This window comes from Silurus aristotelis (genome assembly GCF_946808225.1).
Source record: "Silurus aristotelis genome assembly, chromosome: 7".
Lineage (NCBI taxonomy): Eukaryota > Metazoa > Chordata > Actinopteri > Siluriformes > Siluridae > Silurus > Silurus aristotelis.
In genome coordinates this window covers 28,163,315-28,185,396 of record NC_139580.1, presented here as the reverse complement: position 1 = coordinate 28,185,396, position 22,082 = coordinate 28,163,315, and the positions used below count along the sequence as shown (strand labels likewise).

Genomic DNA, 22,082 nt, shown 5'->3' with positions numbered 1-22,082 from the left:
CAGGAAGTCTGTATTACAAAATGCTCGTAGCCTACATTGTGTGTGTTAAATCCTACTTCTCCACACTTATGCCATCACAACCATCTGTACATGTGAGCAGAAGTGGACAAAACTTTGAGTTCATCCTCTATCCCATTATTTTTAAGTTAAAGGCCGAGGTTTCCTGTCCCACAGGAGGACACGAGAGCAGGTGTTTCCTTTGACACTGCTGTCGCACTACATATTTATTAGAGCTAAAATGTTTTTGAAGGTATCTTCATGGCTTTGTTTTTTTTAAGGAGAGTTTTGCTGTTAATGTGCTTTCGATAATTGTTCATGGTGTGTAGAAACATCTCCAGGATCTAAAAAAAAAAAAGGTAGGGTTATCTGTGTTCTTAATGAGAGCGTGAACAAGGCACATGGAAGACATGTTAGATGAAGGAGAAGCCTTTCATGAATGAAAGGAAGCCTTGATGATCCCATATGTGACTCTGCCGCCTGCACGCTGCTCTGGTGCTCGTGATCAATCTCTGATTACGGTTTGTTTATTAACGATGCAGCAGCTGATGACTGGTGGAGCGAGAGAGACCACAACAATAGGAACGAGGTTTATCGAGGAGATCGTTTTTCTTCTGTGGCAGAGAAAAAACAAACCGTCACCAAGGAGAAGGTTTCTGTGTGCTTTTGGTGTGTGTTCTCCTGTCCTGAAGATCTCTGTGGGATTTGTTCCTGGAACAGAGAAGCAGGAAGAACAATAATCCCAACCCTGATGATCTTCATGATCCTGAACTTTGACCTCGTTCCTTGTTTCACTCTTTGTCTTGTCTTCTTGATGGTTGGTGTAAACCCTTCGGGAAGGGAGAAAAAAAAAGTTACACTGCAGTTTATACGGGAAAGAATCTGAATAATTAATCTTTATCTATATAAATATTAGATCTTTATACACCTATATGGCCAAAAGTTTGTGGACACCTGACCATAAAATTGCTTTGTGCTTCTTTTTTCACCTCCTATTCGCCATCGTCATGCTGGAGTTCAAGTGAAGGTAAAATTTCATCCAACAGCATCCAAAGACGTCCTACAAAACTGTGTCTCTAATTTTTGTGCGCAGTTTGAAGAAGCAGCACACGTGGGTGGAAAATTCAGGTGTCTCAATACTTTTGGGTATATCGCTATCTTAAAAAAAAAACAAAAACATGGCGGATCATTTTACCCTGAGACCTGGGAAGCTTGAACATCTCTTGATCTCGAACCTACAGATTATTTCTAATGTGTATGACTTTAATTCAGAGAGCTACCATATAAGTCGAGGTTCCTACATAAAATGCCTGGTGTGTGTGAGTGTGGTTCAGGTGTTCAGTAAGGATGATCATTAATGAGCTTGAGGTTCTCGGAGCAGCAGCTGAGTCCCCTCTTTAATTGCCCTGTACACAGTGGGGTTTTCCTGGAGGAAACAAGGTGGAGGGGGTTCTCCTGGAGGACACTATTCAACATTGATCTCATACACACTAATTATGGGTGTGTGTGTGTGTGTGTGTGTGTGTGTTGGGAGACGCTAATAAAAGTAGCTGGTGGGTTAATTAAACACACACACACACACACACATCAATCAACAACAGACTACACTGAGAGAGGCGGACGTGTCCCGTTCGTGGATCAGTGAAGCGAGGGTAAGGGTGGGGGTAGGATTGGGTGTGTGTGGGGGGTTGTTTCTGGACCCGTGTTTGATCCAGTGGTACGCGTGTGCACGTGTACCATATCTTGCCTGGGTGACGTGAAAGACGCTGATCCTCTTAGGCGATTATGGAGATGAGCTGCATGAGGAGCATGTGGATGATGTCCTACGCTCATACCCCCCTCCGCTCCCCTGTGTTTACCCCTGCCCTGGTGTCTGTACATCTGATTGCAATCCTAAATCTGGACAGAAAGTCGTTCATGATGATTATTATAGGATTCCGGTAAAATTAAGTTAAGTTAAGTAAAATTTTATTCGTCCCACAGTGGAGAAATTTCCTGGTTTAAGCAGAAAAAATGTATATAAATGCAAAATACGAAAAAAAACAACAATGATGGTAACAGTGTAGCCGAAACGTGTACCGAATGCAGTCCTTTTTATGTGCAAAACAGTTCAAATCTGAGTTCTCTCAGAAACATATTAAGTGGCAGATCAGAAGTATGTTATTCTCTGCCTCGGACTTGGAGTGCATTTTTTTTATTTTTTATTTAGTATTATAAAACATTAACATCAGGGGTAGGAAAAAAAAAGAATAGTTAGTGCTATGCCACTGTGGTGATTCACCCTGTCACTGGAAATACGATTTGTTTTGCGCTAGCATGAAAATGCTAAGGAATTAATAGCGCTAGCGCTAACCAGGAAGTAGCTAATGGCAAATGCTAGTGCTGTTGATTCGTTAGCGTTTTAATGTCCAGCTTCAAGTTTTTCTCTTAAAAGTAAAAAATTCTGCATATCAAATGAATGAATGAAGGATGAAAGGAATGAAGACATTTATTAAAGTACACTGAAATTAGTAGAACAGTTAAGTAGATCATATATTTAGAAAATTCAATGTTAAAACACACACACACACTTACACATCTGTATTACACCAAATTTTGTCTAACAAGCGCAAACAATTTAATAAAAATGTTCCATATATTAAATTTTATTTAATCAGTTTAATTCATGGCAATTTCATTAAGTACTCAATTTAATCAATACAATAAGTGTATTGCATTGATTTGATTTATTTTATTTTTTAGAAAATATTATAAAAAATTTTATATATAATTTTAACCAACCATGCATTTTATTAAAAAAATCTTTGAAAAATGCACAATTTTCAAATGTTGATAATAATAAACTTTTAACTTCAAAATTTAACCGGACTGTGACTTAAAAACCGAGATATGCACCAAACTGTGAATTTTGTGTACCGTTACACCCCCAAATGATAGAAGTTACACCATCAAACCAACAAACACATTGCACAGTTTAAATGTAATAATATTGTATATACGAGCGTTACTCCAGACCACATCTCGGCATCGCTCTTGGTGTGGTTGTGAGGGACAGGAATGTGTCCGAACCCTGTGCAGAATGTGGCATTGATCTGCCCAAAGCACCAGGTCAAGGCCTGGCCTTTGTTTTATAATGCCCTTCTATCATCTGGGATATAAAACACCATTTAGTTCTCTTCCCTCTGTTTTTTCCTTTTCTTTCTTTCCATTCTGTTGCTGCTTGACATTTAGTGGGCTTGGAGCTCAACGCCAACCCAGAAGCACGAAGAGTCCGGGCTTTTGTACTTCGCCCTCTCAGTCACAAAACAAGTCTCTTGTTCCTTTTCTTGCTCTCCTATCTGTCTATTTTGTTGAATCCCTTTATGATTCTTTAATAGTACAAAAAATTCACTCTTCTCAGTCACATATCTCGGTCTTTAAGTCACGGTTCTGTTCAATTTCGGTACAGTTAGGGGGGGAAGAAATGCAAAACATAAAATTGCTTGTTGTTTTTTTTTTTTTTTACGCAATTTATTATGATTTATGAACAATTTCAAAAATATTTTTTATAAAATGCCTGCTGTTTAAAAAAAATAAAAAAAATAAAATAGAATAAATCTAATTAATGCAAATACACTTTATTATATTGATTTAATTGAGTAATTGATTAAATAGGCCTAATTTAAATTCATTAAATAAAATAAGATGTGTGTTTGTGTGAAATATAGTATTTAATTTTCGAACGATATGATCTTATTATTTCCGCGTACTTTAACAAATGTCTTCATTCCTTCCATCCGTCATTCGTTCACTCCCTCGATATGCAGAATTGTCAGGATTTTTTTCTTTTTAAGAGAAACTCTTGACGCTGGACATAAAACGTAAAAAAATCTATATCGCTAGATTGTCGTAAAAAACTTTGCCGATGACAGGAAATGGCATGCGCAAAACAAAACCGTGTTTTCGGTTCGGAGTGAGTTGCCACAGTGACACTGCGCTAATTCTAGTTCCTTTTTTGTTGGGTTTTTTTTTTATGCCTCTGACATTGTTTTTGTTTTAAAGCCTAATAATAAGAATATAAAAAAAAAAAGTGACATGGCACTCAAAGACTGAGACTAAACTTACTTTCGATATGCAACTTTTGAGTGAAAGCTGATTAATACTATGCTATGTACTATGTTCCGTACGTAAAAAGGATTGCGTTTGGTACACGTGTACACCAAACTGAAAGCTACGGTATGAATAAGTGTACCGTTACACCACTAATTCTTTATAATTCATGGAATTTCTCTACCTGAGAAGTGTGGAGAAGAAAAACATGGAAGTTTTTGCATTCTCGAAAATAGCCCACTAACTGTGACAAAATAACATATCTCTATTGTAAATCATTTTGAAATTAAATCAGCATTGGTCTTATTATAATCTTTCATGCAATGAGTATGCGAAATTCTACAGGATTCGTGTGACCAGTTTTGTGCTAACAGTTTGCACAAATAGGTGGATTGGTCAGGTGTCCCAATACTTTTGCAGATATCTTTCATTCAATAAATATAAAAAAAAACCATGGCTGATCATTTCAAGAAACTAGAAAAGCATAAAGGTCTCTTGATCTCGAATATATAGATTTTGTGTAGGAATTTATTTTGGAGATCTACATCAAGGTTCCTACGTAAAAATGCGTCAATTTTTTTTGTTTGTCACTTTCTGAATTCAGAGTTGGAGTATGAATTACAGATTATTTTCATGTTGAAAATAGGTTGTTTTTCCCTGGTTTGAGTTACAGGATTAGTTCAGTAGAGAATCAACCTTTCCTTGTGTGTGGGAGAGAGGGGGGAAAAAAAGAGAGAGAGGAAAAGAAAGAGAAAGAGGGGGGGTGTAACAATGAGATTTTTGTACACGCCTGGCCAGCATCTGTGGTTTAGTTCAGAGCCGAGGCACTTCATTAGCCAGTCCCCAAGCTTCTTACCCCTCCTTCTCTACTACCCTCACAGCCCTCCGTCGCTCTGTTCATTCACAGGATCACCCTGTAACCGTGCGTTTGAGATCTGGCTCTCAAAGCTCTCGATCTCCGGATCTTTAAACGATCCACTGAATTTGTATTTGTCTTTACTCTGACTGGAGACGGGACTCTTTTTGTTTGTGTCCCTCAGGTGAGACTCTGTTTGGTTGTCATGCTGTGTTATTGTTTCTCTAATGATTGTATTTTTTTTTCTTATTCGTGTGGGAGAACTTTATCAGAATTTAACGTGTGTAAATGTAAATTTGCTGACTCATGCCATGACTGTAGTATTAGATATATAGCATTTCACCAGTTCCCTCGTCCTGTAAGAGAGGGTGTGTGTGTGTGTGTGTGTGTGTGTGTGTGTGTGTGTGTGTGTGTGTGTGTGTGTGTGTGTGTGTGTGTGTGTGTGTGTGTGTGAAAGCGAGTACACATGTCCTGCTTTGTTTCCTCAGCTGTGCTGATGTTGACTGAGCTGTCTTAATCCACCAGGAAGACCAAAACGTAGTTTTCGCTCTTTATCTCATGCCGCACGTGCTTTTCACGTTTCATAACGTAAAAGAGTTTACTATTTATTTAGACTCCAAACTGATTCAAGGAGGAGAGAAGATCTCCAGGTAACAAACACCTTGGAGTGGTTGAGTGTGCTTGGTGATGCAGGAAACTGGACTCTGTCACTAGTGAAAATGCAAAGAGAGAATGAAGGAAAGAAAAAAAAAAGAAAGGAAGGTGCTTTATATTACTGATATGTACTTTACAGTGCAGTGAAATTCTTTCTTTGTACATCCAAGAGATGTTCGAAGGCTGGGGTCAGCCATTAAACAGCACCCCCGGAGCGGAGGGTTAAGGGCCTTGCTCAAGGGCCCCAAGAGTCGCAGCTTGGCAATACCGGGGCTTAAACCCCCAACCTTCTGATTAGTAATGCAGAGCCTTAACCAGAAGTGTGTATGAACAGATGTGGTACACATGAGGGGGGTTTGGTGGATGGGTGGGAGTACTGAACTCCTCTTTTGGTCTCTCTCTATAACTAACACACACACACACACACACACACTTATATGACTCCTGTACTGTGTTTCAGAATGAAGCATTGAAGCAGTCCTGATTCCAGCGATGGCAGTGCAAGCGAGCCTGCAGGTAAGAACTTTAACTATTATTATTACAATATTAAAAAGGCCATTACATGTATATGAATGTTTTATGATAATAGATTAAAAGAACACAATGCATGCTGTACAGTGCATTCATAAAATATTCACATTGCTTCACTTTCTCTACGCCTTATTCCTAAATACATTAAAATCAATATTTTTTCTCAAAATTCTACAAACAATACCCCATAATGACAACGTGAAAGAAGCTTGTTTTGAAATCTTTGCAAATTTATAAAACAAAACAAAACAAAAAGAAATCACATGTACATAAATATGCACAGCCTTCGCTCTATACTTTTTTGAAGCATCTTTGGAACCAATTACAGCCTCAAGTCTTTTTAAATATTGTGCTACAAGCTTGGCACACCTATTTCTGGGCAGAACCTCTCAAGTACTATCAGGTTGGATGGGGAGCATCGGTCGGTGCACAGCCATTTTCAGATCTTTCCAGAGATGTTCAATCGGGTACAAGTCTGGGCTCTGGCTGAACCACTCAAACTAATTTCATAGAGTCGTCCCGTAGCCACTCCTTTTGGCTTAGGTCGTTGTCCTGTTGAAAGAGGAACCGTCTCCCCAGTCTGAGGTCCAAAGGGCTCTGGAGCAGGTTTTCATAAAAGATGTCTTGGTACATTGCTGCGTTCATCTTTCCCTCAATCCTAACTAGTCTCCCATTTCCTGCCGCTGAAAACCATCCCCACAGCATGATACTGCCACCACCATGCTTCACTGTAGGGATTATATTGGCCAGGTAATGAGTGGTGCCTGGTTTCCTCCAGACATGACGTTTGGCATTCAGGATAACGAGTTCAATCTTTGTTTCTCATGGTCTGAGAGTCCTTCATGTGCCTTTTAGCAAACCCTAGGCGGGTTGTTATATGCTTTTTACGGAGGAGTGGCTTCGAGTCTACCACACAGACCTGATTGGTAGAGTGCTGCAGAGATAGTTGTTCTACTGGAAGGTTCTCCTCTCTCCACAAAGAAGTGCTGGAGCTCTTTCAGAGTAACCATAGGGTTCTTGGTCACCTCCCAGGCTTTTCTCCCCTGATCGCTCAGTTCCAAACTTCTTCCATTTAAGGATGATGGAGGTAACTGTGCTAATTGAGACCTTCAATGGTGCAGAAAATTTTCTGTTCCCTTCCCCAGATCTGTGCCTCAATACAATCCTGTCTACAGACAATTCCTTGGACTTCATGGCTTGGTTTGTGCTCTGACATGCACTGTTAACTGTGGGACCTTCTATAGACAGATATCATGTCTATATCATGTCCTTCCAAATCTTGTACAGTCAACTGAATTACGACAGGTGGACTCCAAACAAGTTGTAGAAACATCTCAAGGATTATCAGTGGAATCAGGATGCAATTGCCATGTGTCATGCTAAAGGCTGACAAATTATTTTTTTTAAAATACATTTGCATAGATTTCAAACTTCTTTCATGTTGCTATTATTGTAATAAGCTCCACTTTTCTGGGCAGATGTTGGACTAGATTATTTTGGAGAGTTGTGCTTATTCAGCGACAAGGGTGTTAGTCATGTACTGGTGTAGGTGAGATGAGGACTGAGGTACAAGTGTTCACATTCAATCATGTTTCAGAGGGTTGAAACTCTATAGATCAGGAGATCTTCCACTCCAACCCATGTAAAGCAGATTTTCATGGAGCTGACTTTGTGCATTGTCCTGCTGGAACAGATTTGGGTCTCCTAGTTCAAGTGAAGGTGAAATTTCATGCGCCTGCATCCAAAGACGTCCGATACGATCGTGTAACTTCAAAAGGGTTGCAAATTTCCAGGAATTTTCAAGAACGGAAACTTTCAATGGGAATAAACTGGGATTTTCTACCCTGCGCAATTATCACATGCACAACGCAAACTTACTGCAGGGTTATTGAGGCCACACCCACTACATGCACTGTGCATTCCTTTAAAACATACATCATTTCATGTAAAAAAAAAAAAAAAAATTATTATTATTTGCGAAAATTAAAAATGACAAATTCCTGGTAAGTTTTCAGCTTGGAATATTTCCAAATTCCCAAGATGAAGTCGAAATCAGAAATTCAATTCGATTCGTTTTTATTTTTATATCGCTTTTAACAATGAACATTGTCTCAAAACAGCTTTACACAGATAATGTGGTGTTTGAAACTTGCCGGAAATTGTCCGCAGCAGCACAACGACATCACTGGAACAACTTCATGGATTTATGGTGTTGCACAACTACAGACTATTCCTGTTACAGGATTCTGTATTATTTTGCAGATCGGGTTGCTTTTGTTGGGAAATAACATCCCGAGCAGATTAATTTATTTTAATGTATTTACTGCTAATGGTCCAGCTTTTTGAAAGACGAGAAGATGGATGTAAACAGTATAAATGAAATATAAAAAAAATCAAATGTGCTACATAATGAACCTCCTTGATGGTTGATAGTTTTCCCTTGCTCAAGATACAGCGGCCAAAAGTATTGGGCCACCCGCCTTTTCCACCCTATTATACCATATTATAACAGCAAATGGAGACTAAATTTCTTTCCTTATGGTTTTTCCTTCTCACTGGTTCTTTTGTTTCGATTGCTAGCTCACTCCACTACATGCACCTGATTTGGAAGGAATTTGAATCCCTTGACAAAAGATTTGAGTCTCCTTTACAATCGAGCAAGTGAGAATTACAGCAGCAGGTTTCGGCCGAAACTTTCAGAATGGGCCAAGTGATGTACGATACTCCAACTCCCTCCCCCCCAAGAAAATCCTGTGCGGTAAAAGATCCTCTGATTGATTGATTGCACAGGAACAACGCCTTCCACCTGCCTCTGCGTCTGCCTTGAGGGCCAAAATAAACTTTCTGAAAGCAGGTTCAGCTTCTTCTTTCTTCAGAGTTTGTCTGCTGAGCAAAACGTGTGTTGAAGTCGGAAATATGACCCCGAGTCATGAATGTGATGCAAACATAGGACATAAATAGTAGGGAAGTGTGTGTGTGTGTGTGTGTGTGTGTGTTTTTTTTTTTTGTTTGTTTGTTTTTTTTAATAGTAAGAGTTTTGATTAGACATCTTTTCAATAATATGACACAAAATATTTTATATAGTGTGATTTTTATATTTGGTAACCTGCGTATATATATTTTTTGCGATTGTTCTATAAAATTGGTTGAATTTAATGGTATCCTATAGAAATACAGAAGTGACATGCAGACGCTAATTATCGATGAGACTCACATAATCTGTTTTTATTAAAGTTCTGAGAAAACAACAGTCCGATTCCCCAAAACTAGAATCGGGGCAGATGACGGTGGATGGCCGTGGGGACGTGGTAGATCGGTGGTTAAGCTAAGCATGTGTTTGACATCTTATCAGAAAGCCTGAGTTCAAATCCCAGCTCAAAGAGCAAGACCCTCAACTGCTCAGTGTATATCAGATAACTGTAAGTTGCTCTGGATAGGGGCGTCTGCCCTGGCGTCTGAGTGATGTCTGGCGTCTGAGTGACATTCAGGCGCCTGGGCATTTGAGTAACGTCCACTGGAACTGGATTTGGAAAAAGAAACCTGCTGAGTGTATAAATGAGAACTGTAAGTTGCTCTGAATAAGGGAGTCTGCCCTGGCATCTGAGTGACCATGCAGGATCCAGCGTCTGCCCTGGCGTCTGAGCGGCTTCCAGTGGAAATGGATTTGGGAAAAGAAAGCAGAGTGTATAAATGCGATAACTATAAGTCGCGTCTGCTCTGGCGTCCGAGTGGCGTCCGGCGTCTGCCCTGGCGTCTGAGCGTTTTAGAATGGAAATGGATCTGATATCGAAGGACACTGGGTGGTATGTGGTCCTAAGGGGAAAAAGTCTGAATTTTGCAAATGAAACTTCGTTTTGTGAGGTTTTTTTTGTTCCTTATTTATGATTCAAGTGGTTTCTGTGTGTAAGAGTTTGACGAGTTCAGGGTTCAGTCCAGCATCGACTTGGGAAAGCAGCACGATCTCTGAAATCGGAGTATTTGCATCCGTAAAATGTGGGGGTCTTTATAGAAAACGATTGAGTGCGGTATCACTGGTGTCGTGGACGTGACGTGTTGAAATGGTCCATACTATAGAAATGATTTGGTTAGATTTATGAAATGGTAGAACAAGGAATTTAGAAAGCAGGTTAACTGTAAATGAATTAAATATTGCTTTATTGTTTGGATGAACTTTCCCCCAACACACACACACACACACACACACACACACACACACACACACACACACACAAATGACCGTCATGCAGTCTCTCACACACAAATGACCTTCATCTCTGCTGCATCTGATGTTCTTGGGACGCTTCCATAACATGTTACAACATAACCTGGTGCTGGTTTAGAGTGTGTGAGAGCATTCGGACTGAGAGAATTGTTTCTCTCTTCTCTTTCTCCTTTCTCTTCCTCTTCATCGTGAGCTGAGATCAGATGAACTCTGAATGCTTGGAGAGAAAGCTCTGTCCCACGCATTGCTCAGCTTCAGCACAGTTTCCATCTGAGGCTTAACTCTGGGAATTCCCTGATTAGTGTCAGATTTCTGGCAAAAGCCTTTTTATTTTCTTCTTGCGTATGAATCATCGCGTTTTGCTGTGACTCGTGATGCCTTGTATTTTTGGCACATTCGTAACGGTCACCACTCAAGCAAGGAAAAGCCTTACAGAAGTGTGAGTGTGTGTGTGTGTGTGTGTGAGTGAGTGAGTGAGTGAGCGAGGCTGTCAATTCCACTTCCAGTGTCCCAGTTCAGCCTCCTGACTGTATACTACACACTACAGGCTGTTTTTTTTGTGTAATTGTGTGTAAGTGCTGAAGCAACGCGTCATGTAAAGGAGGAGAATGTTCTTATTAACGCTCACCGTAGACAAACTTCTCGCTGCATTAAAGATTTTCTTGATGCATTATTCTTGGTACAGTTAGCATTGTGGTATTATTCTTATTTATTTATTTTTTTCTGTAAAATCTGAGGAGTAAATAAAATCTATACCTTTTTGTTTACTTTTCCCAAAAAATCTTGTCTCATGCAGAGTTTTGGGAAAAATCAGCTGAAAATGTCAAAAGATCCAAAATCTGTCTAAAATCGTGTACCGTCACTACGACATTTGGCAGACACCCTCATCCGGGGCAACTTACTTTTATCTCATTAGTGTATATAGCTATAAGGTTAAGAGTCTTGCTCAGGGGCCCAAGTGTGGCAGCTAAGTGTGGCTGGGATTTGAACTCATGACCTTCTGATCCAAAGTCCAATTCCATACCCACCACCTGCCACCTCCCTCCATTTGGGCTTCAAATCTCGCATACAAGTTTTATATCTGATAACAAACGATGGTTATCGGGTCGCATCTCTTTCTATGGTGTGTTTTTTTTATTTTTTATTTTATTTTATTTTTTATTTTTTTATTCTAAATTGTTTTTTTGTTTGTTTATTTACAAGGTTTGGTTTGGAGAGAAGTTTGAGTCGCCACTGCACAGCCCACGCTCGCCTCTAACCCCACGCCATGGCCCGGGCCTCACAGACGTTTTCCAGTACGACCAGTGGCTTGCTGTACGCCACGAAGCCACTCTTTTTCCCATGCAAGAAGATCTTGCCATTTGGCTCACTGACCTTCTAGGTAAGTACAGACAAGACCTGACTTATCTATTGTAAACGATCAATCAAAATCCGTTCCTGACTTTACTATTTTTACTGAATAAATAAGTGATGATCCAGGTGCAGGTGTGAGGTGTTCCAGGATGTTAGTGTAGATGTGGAGGTAAAGAGCATGATAATGACCTTACACCTAGCCATTAATGATCACCTTCTACCATGGTCACCTCTCCGATTTGAGGACGTTAAAGCTGTCATTGATGTTTGCAGAGCAAAAACTGACTGAATGGGTCAAAATAGCATCTCTTTTAAATTACGTATTTTATATATGCCTTGTTACGTCTACAATTCTGCTGCTCAGAATCACACCCACACATAATGTAGTGCCGTAAGATTATAAAAGAGCACGTGAGCCAATCAGAATTGAGTATTTGGGCTGATCATGGTATCAAAAATGTTCAAGTCTAGTTTTGTAACACGCCAATAGATGGCAGCACAAGGCTGCACGCACAGTCACAGGGAGCACCGACCTTCATAAGTCCTGTGTACATCTGGTGCAATTCTGAGCATATGCCAGAAGGAGTTAAACAAAAAGAAGACTTCCAGGACACATTGCACTGGTAGAAACGCTGGGAGTGCTGTATTGCTGTGCAAGGGGACTATTTTGAAAGTGATGGTGTGTAAACACAGATAAATAAATGAGTTTCTTGTAAATAGAGCTTGTCTCAACTTTCTGATACCACCTCATATGTGTATATTCGAGACTTTACGAGTGTAGTATGTCTACATCCTTTAAGATATATTGTTGGGACGGCTCACATTTTGAACAATAGGGAAGCTGATCTGTGTCTCAGAGCTGTACTGAAGAAGGCTGAACATAATGGAGGGAGTTCCTGTTCAAGATAATCACCTTAACATGCCTTTCAGCAAAACCTCCAGACTTCTAAGAGAAAGCTGTTTCACTAAAGTCCTGCTGTATACGAGGACATTCGTTATACTGGTAGGCAGTGTGTTACGATTGAATCGTCTTTGGATGCAGCATAAAATGTTCCCTTCCCACAAGATCTAGTGGAACATCTTCCCAGAAGAGTGGAGCTTATTATAACAGCAAATGGAGATTAAATATGGAATGGAATGTTCAAAACGAAGAAATCTTTTGGTCAGGTGTCTACAAACTTTTGTCCATTTATAGTGTATAATAATTATAGGTTAAATATAGATTTGCTTAATGAAAGTTACATCAGTCGTACACTTTCATGGACTTTTCATTTACTGTTAATGAAACCTAATGAATGTGAGATTAGGGAAAGAGGGCGGAGCTTCCAGGAAGTGTTTCTCCAAAAAACAAAAAAAAACCTTTGCAGGTCCTAATACAAATGTCGACTGGCTTATGGCTCATTTTTTTTTTTTTTAGAAGAAAGAGAAGCTCATTGTATTTTCGACTCCTATGCACTTACACCAATGTTTCAATGCGCCATTCTTACTGGAGGTCAACCGATAGTGGATTTTACAGATAGCTATAGCTAGGTTGGATCGTACTTGCTGATAACCAATTAATCAACTGATATTTTTGAAAATGGACACTGAAAAAAAAACAACCACAAAAATAGTACTGAACTTTATTACAGAAATTAAAAAACTGAATTGTGAAAATGTGCTAAATTATATAAATATGAATATATTCATTAATAAATATATTATATAAAATTATAATTAATAAATCGCTCTCCGTACAGCTCGCAGTCTTGTGCGTGAAAAATAAACAGCATGTGATGTCATTGATTCACCTCTAGAGGTCGCTCTCATAACGACAATGGACTGGAAGCCGGAAAAACTATCGGTATGGATTTATGCCGACCTTTAAAGCTCGATCATTGTCTTCGGGAAGAGGAGCCAAATCTGGCGAGTAGAGTAGGTGTGGACGTGAGATCATGTTGTTTCTTGCGACAAACCCGCGTGTATGGAGAGGTCACAGGGTGCACACAGAGTCAGAATATCACCAGCTGCACAGCCCCTGATGTACACAGGACGATGTCTTTTGGCACACTGACTTATGAAATTCGGTGCTCCCTGTGATTGCGCGTACTACCATCTGTCGCCGTGTTACAAAACTAGTCCTGAACCTTTTTTAATACTGTGTGAGGAACGCAGAAGAAAAGCTTGTCCTGTTGCTGTGTCTGGCTTCACGGGTCTTAGAGGGACCCTCAGAGGAAGTTCTGCGTGGGAATTGGCCAACAACCAAAATTGGGGGTTAAAAAAAGAAACAAATACTTGCATGCTCACTTACAAGTATGATGTTGGACCATGTGACCTGGCTGCTCTGTAAATGTGGATTAAAGTGTATCAGTATTTATTAAATGTGTGTATGTGTCTCTCTCGCTCTCTCTCTCCCCCTCTCCTCCCACCAGGTGAAGAGATAAGAGCTGAGCACTTCATGGATGAGTTGAATAACGGAGTAAAGTTGTGTCGACTTGCTGAAATTCTGCAAAGCAAAATTCCCCAGAGCTGCCTTCTGGACAAGAAGCGGGTCAGTGGAAGGAAGAGTGTGACTCGAACACTGCTTTTTCTTGTTTTGTTTTTTTTCCAAATTTTTGACTGGTGTTCGTTTTATTGTCAGTTTCCGATGAAGAAAGTGGCGTTCAAGAAAACCGCTTCTCCGGGGTCGTTCTTCGCCCGGGACAACACGGCAAACTTCCTATCATGGTGCCGTCAAATCGGAGTAGACGAAGCGTATCTGTTTGAGTCAGAGGGCTTGGGTAAGGGTGCGAGGAAAGGTGGACACCTGAGCATATGACTGGTATCTCACGCTCCATTTATTATTTTACAAAAACTCCACTCTTCTGGGAATATGTTCCACTAGATTTCTGTGGAAATTTGTGTGGAGATTCATTCAATCACAAGGGTGTTAAATTCAGATACTGATGTAGGTGAGGTAAGGAGGCCTGGAGAGCTCTACAGCAAGAGATCTTTCAATCCATTCAATTTAAAGCAGATCTAACTTTGTGCATGGGGACATTTTTATGCTGGAACAGGTTTGGGTTTCCTAGTTCAAATGAACTGAATATTTCATGCCTTCAAATGTCCGATACAACAGCCTTTTGTGTGGGATTCAAAAGGCTGTGAGTTTAAATCCCGGCCCCACCAAGTTGCCAGTGTTGTGCCCTTGAGCAAGGCCTTTAAACCTCAACTGCTCTGTATAAAAAATTGGATAAGAGCATCTGCCAAATGCCATAAATGTAAATAGGAACAGTTTGGAGAAGAAGCGTATGCGGGTGGGAAAAGTCTGGTGTCAAGATACTATTGGACAGACAGTGTAGGTGTGTATGTTGACTGCTATTGAAAGTTCAAGAGCTTATTAGTCCCATTTCTGCCTGCTCCATGTGGTTCCAAGTTTTCTCAGAGTATAGGTACGACCCTGTCTTACTAAACTTTCTTCACGTTATTTGGAATGCCTGGAATGCTCCTCATAAACATAAGTGTAATTAAAGACATCAGTGTTAATCAATGCATATGTAGACATTTGATCATATAAATACGTTTACGGTATTTAGCAGACACGCTTATCCAAAGACGTACAAAAGTGCTTCGAGTCTTTCAATAAAAAAAGACAGTTACAATTCAATTCATTTTTGTATTGCGATTTTAACAACGAACATTGTCTCAAAGTAGTTTTACACAGATAATGCGGTGATTAAAAAAATTTATATGTTCTTTATAAGTGTAAGTTTGTCCCTGATGATCGAGCCGGTGGCGACTGTGGCGAGGAAAAACTCCCTGAGATGGCATAAGGAAGAAACCTTGAGAGGAACCAGACCCAAGAGGGAAACCCATCCTCATCTGGGTTGCACCAAATGTCCATTTATTACAGATATACGATGTTGTGGGGTGCAGTGATGGTGATTAGATGCAAACTGTATTCCTGAGTCAGTGTAGCAGACTGTTGACATTAACTACAGTCCAAATCCATCCTCAAAGCTCCTGCTCTTACTCCGGAATTTCATGGATCCCCAGGCAGTTGATAAGAAACCGTCCCCAGCTGCACAGAGTGGTTCACATCTGGAGGAATTATAGTGCACTTTGTTATGGAAAATATCATGTAAATCATGACCGAGTGATGTGCGTATATTGATGACTGGCTGGACCAAATCTGTGTTCTCTTTCTCCTTTTAGTTCTGCACAAGAATCCTCGTCAGGTGTGTCTGTGTCTGTTGGAGCTCGGACGCATAATCTCCAAGTGAGTTAATGTATTAAATGTCCAACTGAGTTATTTATAGTCTTCTTCACTTAAAGAAATCACTCTTTATACGTTTACCTTTTATAAAAATAAAAAAAACATGCAGTAATCTGTTATTAAACATTATGTGGTTTTAAAATGCCTTACGTTCTTTAAACTTCTGTCTTACATTCTCCGCGGCTGGACATGATCTGAAAGGACAGAAATATTCCACCGTAGAATACAAATACAGTAAAACCCCGTTGTACAAGCATAATTCGTTCGTGAAAATTGCTTGTAGGTCCATTTGCTCGTACGTTCGAACTGATTTTCCCCATAAGAATGAATGTAAAAGCGATTTAATCCGTTCCGAGATCTCATTCGATCGCTTATTTTTGCACTTCAAAAGTTTTTGTAGCCCATTTTAACAAACAAACACACTGCAAATTTCCGTAATGTAAACATCATTTAACACTTACCCATGTGGTAGTGGTTAATTGCGAGTGTGAGACGCGCACCATGCTCGTAAACCCTTTGGTTTCAATGGTAATTCTATTTACTTTCGTTTTCCCAGCAGCATCACTGATTTTCTTGGGAGACAAGAAGAGCGTCCGAGTGACATGAGATGAACTAAGCGACTGATGCTACCCTAAGCGGGGAACCGGCAGCGTGGGTTTGCTTGTGCCTTCGAAATTTGCTTGAGAAATAGGGTAAAATTTTGCGAGCAAAGTTCCTCGTCTCTTTGTTTGCACGTACTATTAGTTGCTAGTACAACAGGGTTTTACTGTATGATCATCTGGATTATGGCAAATCCATAGAAAGTTGAAGTGAACATGGAAAGTGCAAAACAAAATGCCTCCTACGACATCGCACAGCCCACGGTTTTCCCCTCGTTGGGTTCTTTTACAGTTTAAAGGCCAAAAATGTTAATTTGCGTACTTCTGACATGTTGATCTGTGTTCTATTCTATTCGTATTCAATCTACATATCAAATATCGGTCACAAATTATCAGTCACTTTCGAAATAATGAAAGTATAGCGCATTTCCTGCTAATTATATAGGATTTTTTTTGTTCTTTTCTTTACCGTTGCAAACATGTTAAAACAATGCGCATCGTTAACTTTGATGCCGATGCACGGTTACTCGGCTGAACGAATTCCTGTTTTCGTTCTAGACGCTCGGAAAATACAAGTTACAGCCTTTGCTGTAACGCAGCCCTGCGCTTTACTATGATCCATTTTTTTAATTGCGGTTTCTTAGGTATGGAGTCGAACCGCCGGTGTTGGTGAAACTGGAGAAGGAGATCGAGTTGGAAGAATCTCTGCTAATGGCAGGCGATCATGCGCCTCCGATCAAAACCTTCACTGTGTGCTGCCAACACGGAGGCCTCCATCATGCTGTGAGTAGTCCACACCGAAGGAGCTAGTGTTTTAACGCCTCGCAAGCCTGAGGAACATTCAAGGAAGCCTTTGACACCCGAGTCATAGAAAAGATTGATTTGTGGTTGTATTTTGTATGTCAAGTTTACAATGCAACCCCCTAACACAAGCTACATCTCAGAAGTTTTGCTACCATTCTGTGTATGTGTGTAAAAACATTCTCTTGGTACGTTCTGCCTCTTGACAATTTCTTTCCCCAGGACTCTGACTCAGACGATCCTCCTTGTAATTGCTCACAGAGGTTTTCTATCGAGTATCTGGCAGAGGGACGTTACAGACTCGGGGAAAAGATCCTCTTCATTAGGGTGAGTTACTCAGCGGATTGATTTTGTGTCTGTTTTAGGACATTCCTGAATTTCTTTTTTTAAATAATCCATGCCCGTGGATTGGGAGTGTTACAGAGAGGCGATGTGCAATAGATCTTTCTTTCAGAAGAACTAGGATGAGTATGAATTCTCCACCACTTCAACCTAATCAGTGTTCAATAATAAAAAGGTTCCAGACCTAATGTGAGTGTCAGTATTTTGAAGATCAACACACACTGCCTGTGTATGGGTTGGTCCAAAATCTTCTGAGAAGGTTCAAATCCCTGTGTCACCATCTTGGTCGGGGGAGTCACGATCTTCATCTTATCTCTGGAACACGAAGCCCAAATGCACCTCAAACTCTTTTTAAGTTACTAAGGGCCAATGTTCTCTGAAATTTGAAAGGTAATCAGAGAACCTGAAGAAAACCTACATTCACATGTGGAGAGCATGTGAAAGCATATGAAACTCACGTTTTGCCTGGTGCAAGTACCCTAATTTTCTAAAACTGAACCAAAAAAAAAAAAAAGATTTACAGGTTGTGGGTGGACCACTCGGCTTTCTATGGGAACTTCATGTGGAGAATTTTGGAAATATTTGGAGAAATTTCTATAAATTATACCATTTATATCATATACAAATAGAAATATAAACATTTTGTTTGGTCATAAGCTGATTTAAAAAAAAATTTCATTGATTTAATTGGTATAATTCTCTTTACTCGTATCAAAAAAGTGAAATTTTTCTGGGATTTTGCAGCCTATGTGTATGAGCCTTGATTCTGACAAACCTTCTAGTCCCTGCTGCTGGGAAATGTCCACAAAGCATGATGCTGCCACCACCTTCCTTCACTGTAAGGATGTTAGCCTGTTGTTAAATGTGTCTGTTTTCCTCCATTCAGGTCAAAGAATTCACCCTTGAAGTCTTCAGACCATCGAATCTTGTTTTTACCGTAAACCCTGAAAGTGCTTTAGCATTAAACCTTAAATTAAAATCCTAGCCTAGCCATTATATGCCTTGTGCACAACACCTGCTTCTGTCTGGAGGTTGTCCTGATCGCAGATTTTTCAGGTCCCCACCCAGGACCCCTTTTATTTTGTTTGGTTCGGCTCAAGTTCTAGGAGTCTCTCAAACTACTTGATGTCTTCAGGACTTTCAAGAAACCTTTCCCCAGATCTATGTCTGAATAAAATCCTGTATCAAAGCATGGCAGATAATGTATACAGACAGAGCTGTGGTTTAGGTCAAGTTTGAGTTTCTTACACAAATGTACTTGAATTAAAGAACATTATTATACAGCTTTGTAATTCTCCTTCTCGCACCTTCTTTTTTTTTACAGATGCTGCATGGAAAGCATGTGATGGTGCGTGTGGGTGGTGGATGGGACACGCTAAAGGGTTTTCTGATGAAGAATGACCCTGATCGTGTCCTGCAGTTCACCACACTCGAGCAGAAGATTCTGGCGTTTCAGAAAGGCTCGTCTGTCCCAGAGTCTGTCCTTAGTACCCAGACTTCCCAGCCGCCCAACATGGACCCTCTCTCTGCCGTCAACCTCCTCCCATCCTCCTCCTCCACATCTTCCTCATCAGGCTCTTCCTCCTTAACTTCTATTCCACCAACCAAACCTGGTACGCTTGCCTCTGGTGTGGGTATGCCACGAGGCGCTTTCCAGTCCCCGGTTTCCACCCCCTTCCTTCCAAGGAAAGCAGCAGCTCCTAAAAAGAAACTTCAAGTGCCCAGTGTCTCTCCTAAGACCACTCCACTGTCTTCGAATGCTACGAAAAAGAGCCCTTCGCTCGAACCTTCCCAGAAAGTCCCAGCGCTTTTCGATCGGAAACAGCGCCCACGTGTTACTCCTTCTCAACCGCGTAGTCCTGTGTGCCCAGAACCCAGCTGCAAACAAGCCAAGCCGGCTCATGCCATCCCGGTAGGAGGCATTTCTCAGCGAGACGGCCGGCCACCTCGAGCGCCTCTTCGCACTCGTCTCGCCACCAGACTCCCTTCCTCTCCCGCTGCCACACGTCTGCAAGTGGATACCAGAAAGGGTCTTCCTGTTTCCCCTCGACCAGCCTGCACGGCAAAGATTCCCAAAGACACTGGTAGCAAGACAGTTGTAGCGAAAGTGCCCCCGAAACCGCCCCAAAGTTTTCCCAAACCTCCCGTACGAGATGTCAAACCTTCCTCTGCAAACGTCAAATCCAGAGTCCAAATCCAGACCGCCACTCCCTCTTTACAAGCCACCAAAACTTCCCACCCCTCCAGGACCAACCAGAAAAACCCTGGAGGACAATCCGCCGCGAGGACCGGAGCGCCACGGACTGCACAGACCCCCAGCACAAAATCCACCCAAACGACGGACAGAAAAGCTCAAAGCAGCAATAACAGGCCTCTCAAAACGAACCCTGCTCAGGTCCGTGCAGTTAAACCTACCCCCAGCACCACCCAAAAGAAACAAAGCACCCGGACTGTGGCCTGCAAAAAAGCAGAGGAGCCCTACTTCGAAATGAACAGTAGGAAGAAGAGATGAGCGTAATGGGAGCTGGAACGACGAGGTTTTTTGGTGGTGGTTTTTGACTTGTTTCACTTGGTGTAGCACTTTACGGTAGTCCGCCTCACGTTATTGATCACGGTTAGTCTAAGAACGATATTTCTTTCCTCGATTATGTTTAAGTTTTTACATATTTTATAATTTATTGGGTTTTATTTGTGTCATAAAGACATTTAAGGAGGGAAAAATATGAAGTCTGGTCTATTCAACACTATTCATTTTACATTAATGGCATTTGGCAGACGTGCTTATCCAGAGCGACTTTTATTGCATTAATACACCTGAGCAGATCTAGGGTAAAGGGCCTTGCCCAGGGGCCCAGGAGAGGCATCTTGGTGTATCAAGGATTTGAACCTTCAGATCCAAAGTCCTTAAACACTAAGCTACCACCTCCCTATCCTTTAAACATACCCTTTCCAGACAGAGGTATGGGTGTTGTGTAAATATTACGTTACAGATGTTCACCTCCGTAAGCGAAGCATTACCTGGAACTGAGAACTGCACCGATCAAGCTAGCCAGATTTTTCACACCAGAGGAAGATCTGGGTATTGGTACATATTAAGAGCAATATCGGTTAAAGATACGAGTTAATTCCATGTGTGATTGTATTCTCTCTGAAATTGTCATTCCAGTCTAATGGCTTTTTTAACATGCTCACAGAGAGCTCTCGCAGGTATCATGGTCATCCTTTTAAAACGTAGGAACTACCTCCAGATGTTCATTCAAATTCCGATGTGGACTGCTGATCACGCTAAACGTTATTTGCCGTCACGATTACTGTTTTATTTTATTTGTTATTCACAGCACAAACCAAACATGAATGTTTTTTTTGTTTTGTTTTTATATCTTTATATATGTTTTGTCTTGTGTCCAGGTGTGAATGTTTGTTAGATGATTTTGATGGACCTGTATATTTTTATAGCACTTTTTTTTTTTTTTTATTGTAGACCGTTTTAACTGTCCTGTAAATTGTGACTGTAAAATGTTTGTGTCTAATAAATGGTGTCCTTGAGTAACATATGGACTTACTGATGATGATGATGATGAGGATGATCATGAATGTCACGTGCACACATGAAACAGGACCGGAAGGTTTTGTCTGTAAATATAGTGTAGTCCTGTGACTCGGAGTGCATGCCGAGGAAGTCAGTACGTCTAGAGGATTCAGACACTGGATGCTCAAGTCTCGTAGTGGAACGTGGTTAATCTTTCAGGTAAACTAAACAATGCATGTTCCTCAAAATGCCACCATGAATCTCTTTCCAGAATCGGAAATAGCTTATTTTTTTTTTTTTTTTTTTACCAATTATGCTTACAACACAAGGAATTTGACTTGGCATCAGAAGCTTCCAGTGCAGAAGAAGTAGAGACATAATGTAACAGAATAGTAAACCCGACAATAATGCACTATATACAAAATATAGTAAAAATATTGTTTCAATGAATGTACATGTTATTTACAAGTGTGCGGTTTACAAATGGACCAGTTATGATGGACAATGTGTAGTTCTAAATATTTTATTGTTCAGGCTGAGTATAGCCTGCGTTTCTGGCTGTTGGCTGGATGGTCTGGTGCTCTGTAGCGCCGACCAGAAGGCAACAGATCGAAGAAAGAGTGGGATCAATGTGTGGGGTCCAAAGTGATTTTCTTAGCCATTTTCTCCACTCTGGAGGAGTGAAGATTGGGCAGTGGGGCACCTTTTAATCCTCTCAGCAGTCCTGACCATCCGCTGTAGCCTCTTGATGTCTGATTTGGTAGCTGAACCAAACCAGACAGTTATGGATGTACACAGGACAGACTCCCTGATGGCTGAGTAGAATTGTTTCAGCAGCTCCTGTGGCAGATTAAATTTCCTCAGTTGGTGAAGGA

The 22,082-nt window shown here is 40.7% G+C and overlaps 1 protein-coding gene across 3 annotated transcripts in view; it reads left to right on the top strand.

Moving 5' to 3' along the window:
- gas2l3 (growth arrest-specific 2 like 3) overlaps positions 1–21,232 on the top strand; it is a 22,482-nt gene extending 1,250 nt beyond the window's left edge. The window contains exons 1-9 of one of the 3 annotated variants that reach the window (XM_083546323.1): positions 4,874–5,126; positions 6,057–6,112; positions 11,553–11,730; positions 14,114–14,232; positions 14,323–14,461; positions 15,876–15,939; positions 17,180–17,318; positions 17,559–17,663; positions 19,003–21,232. In XM_083546323.1, the coding sequence (XP_083402449.1) occupies positions 6,089–6,112; positions 11,553–11,730; positions 14,114–14,232; positions 14,323–14,461; positions 15,876–15,939; positions 17,180–17,318; positions 17,559–17,663; positions 19,003–20,190 (1,956 nt within the window). In that variant the 5' untranslated portion in view covers positions 4,874–5,126; positions 6,057–6,088 and the 3' untranslated portion in view covers positions 20,191–21,232. Of the gene's footprint in view, positions 1–4,873; positions 5,127–6,056; positions 6,113–11,552; positions 11,731–14,113; positions 14,233–14,322; positions 14,462–15,875; positions 15,940–17,179; positions 17,319–17,558; positions 17,664–19,002 lie in introns of those variants that run through there. The other 2 variants (XM_083546325.1, XM_083546324.1) reach the window with 2 other exon arrangements.
- The last annotated feature ends 850 nt before the right edge of the window (positions 21,233–22,082 follow it).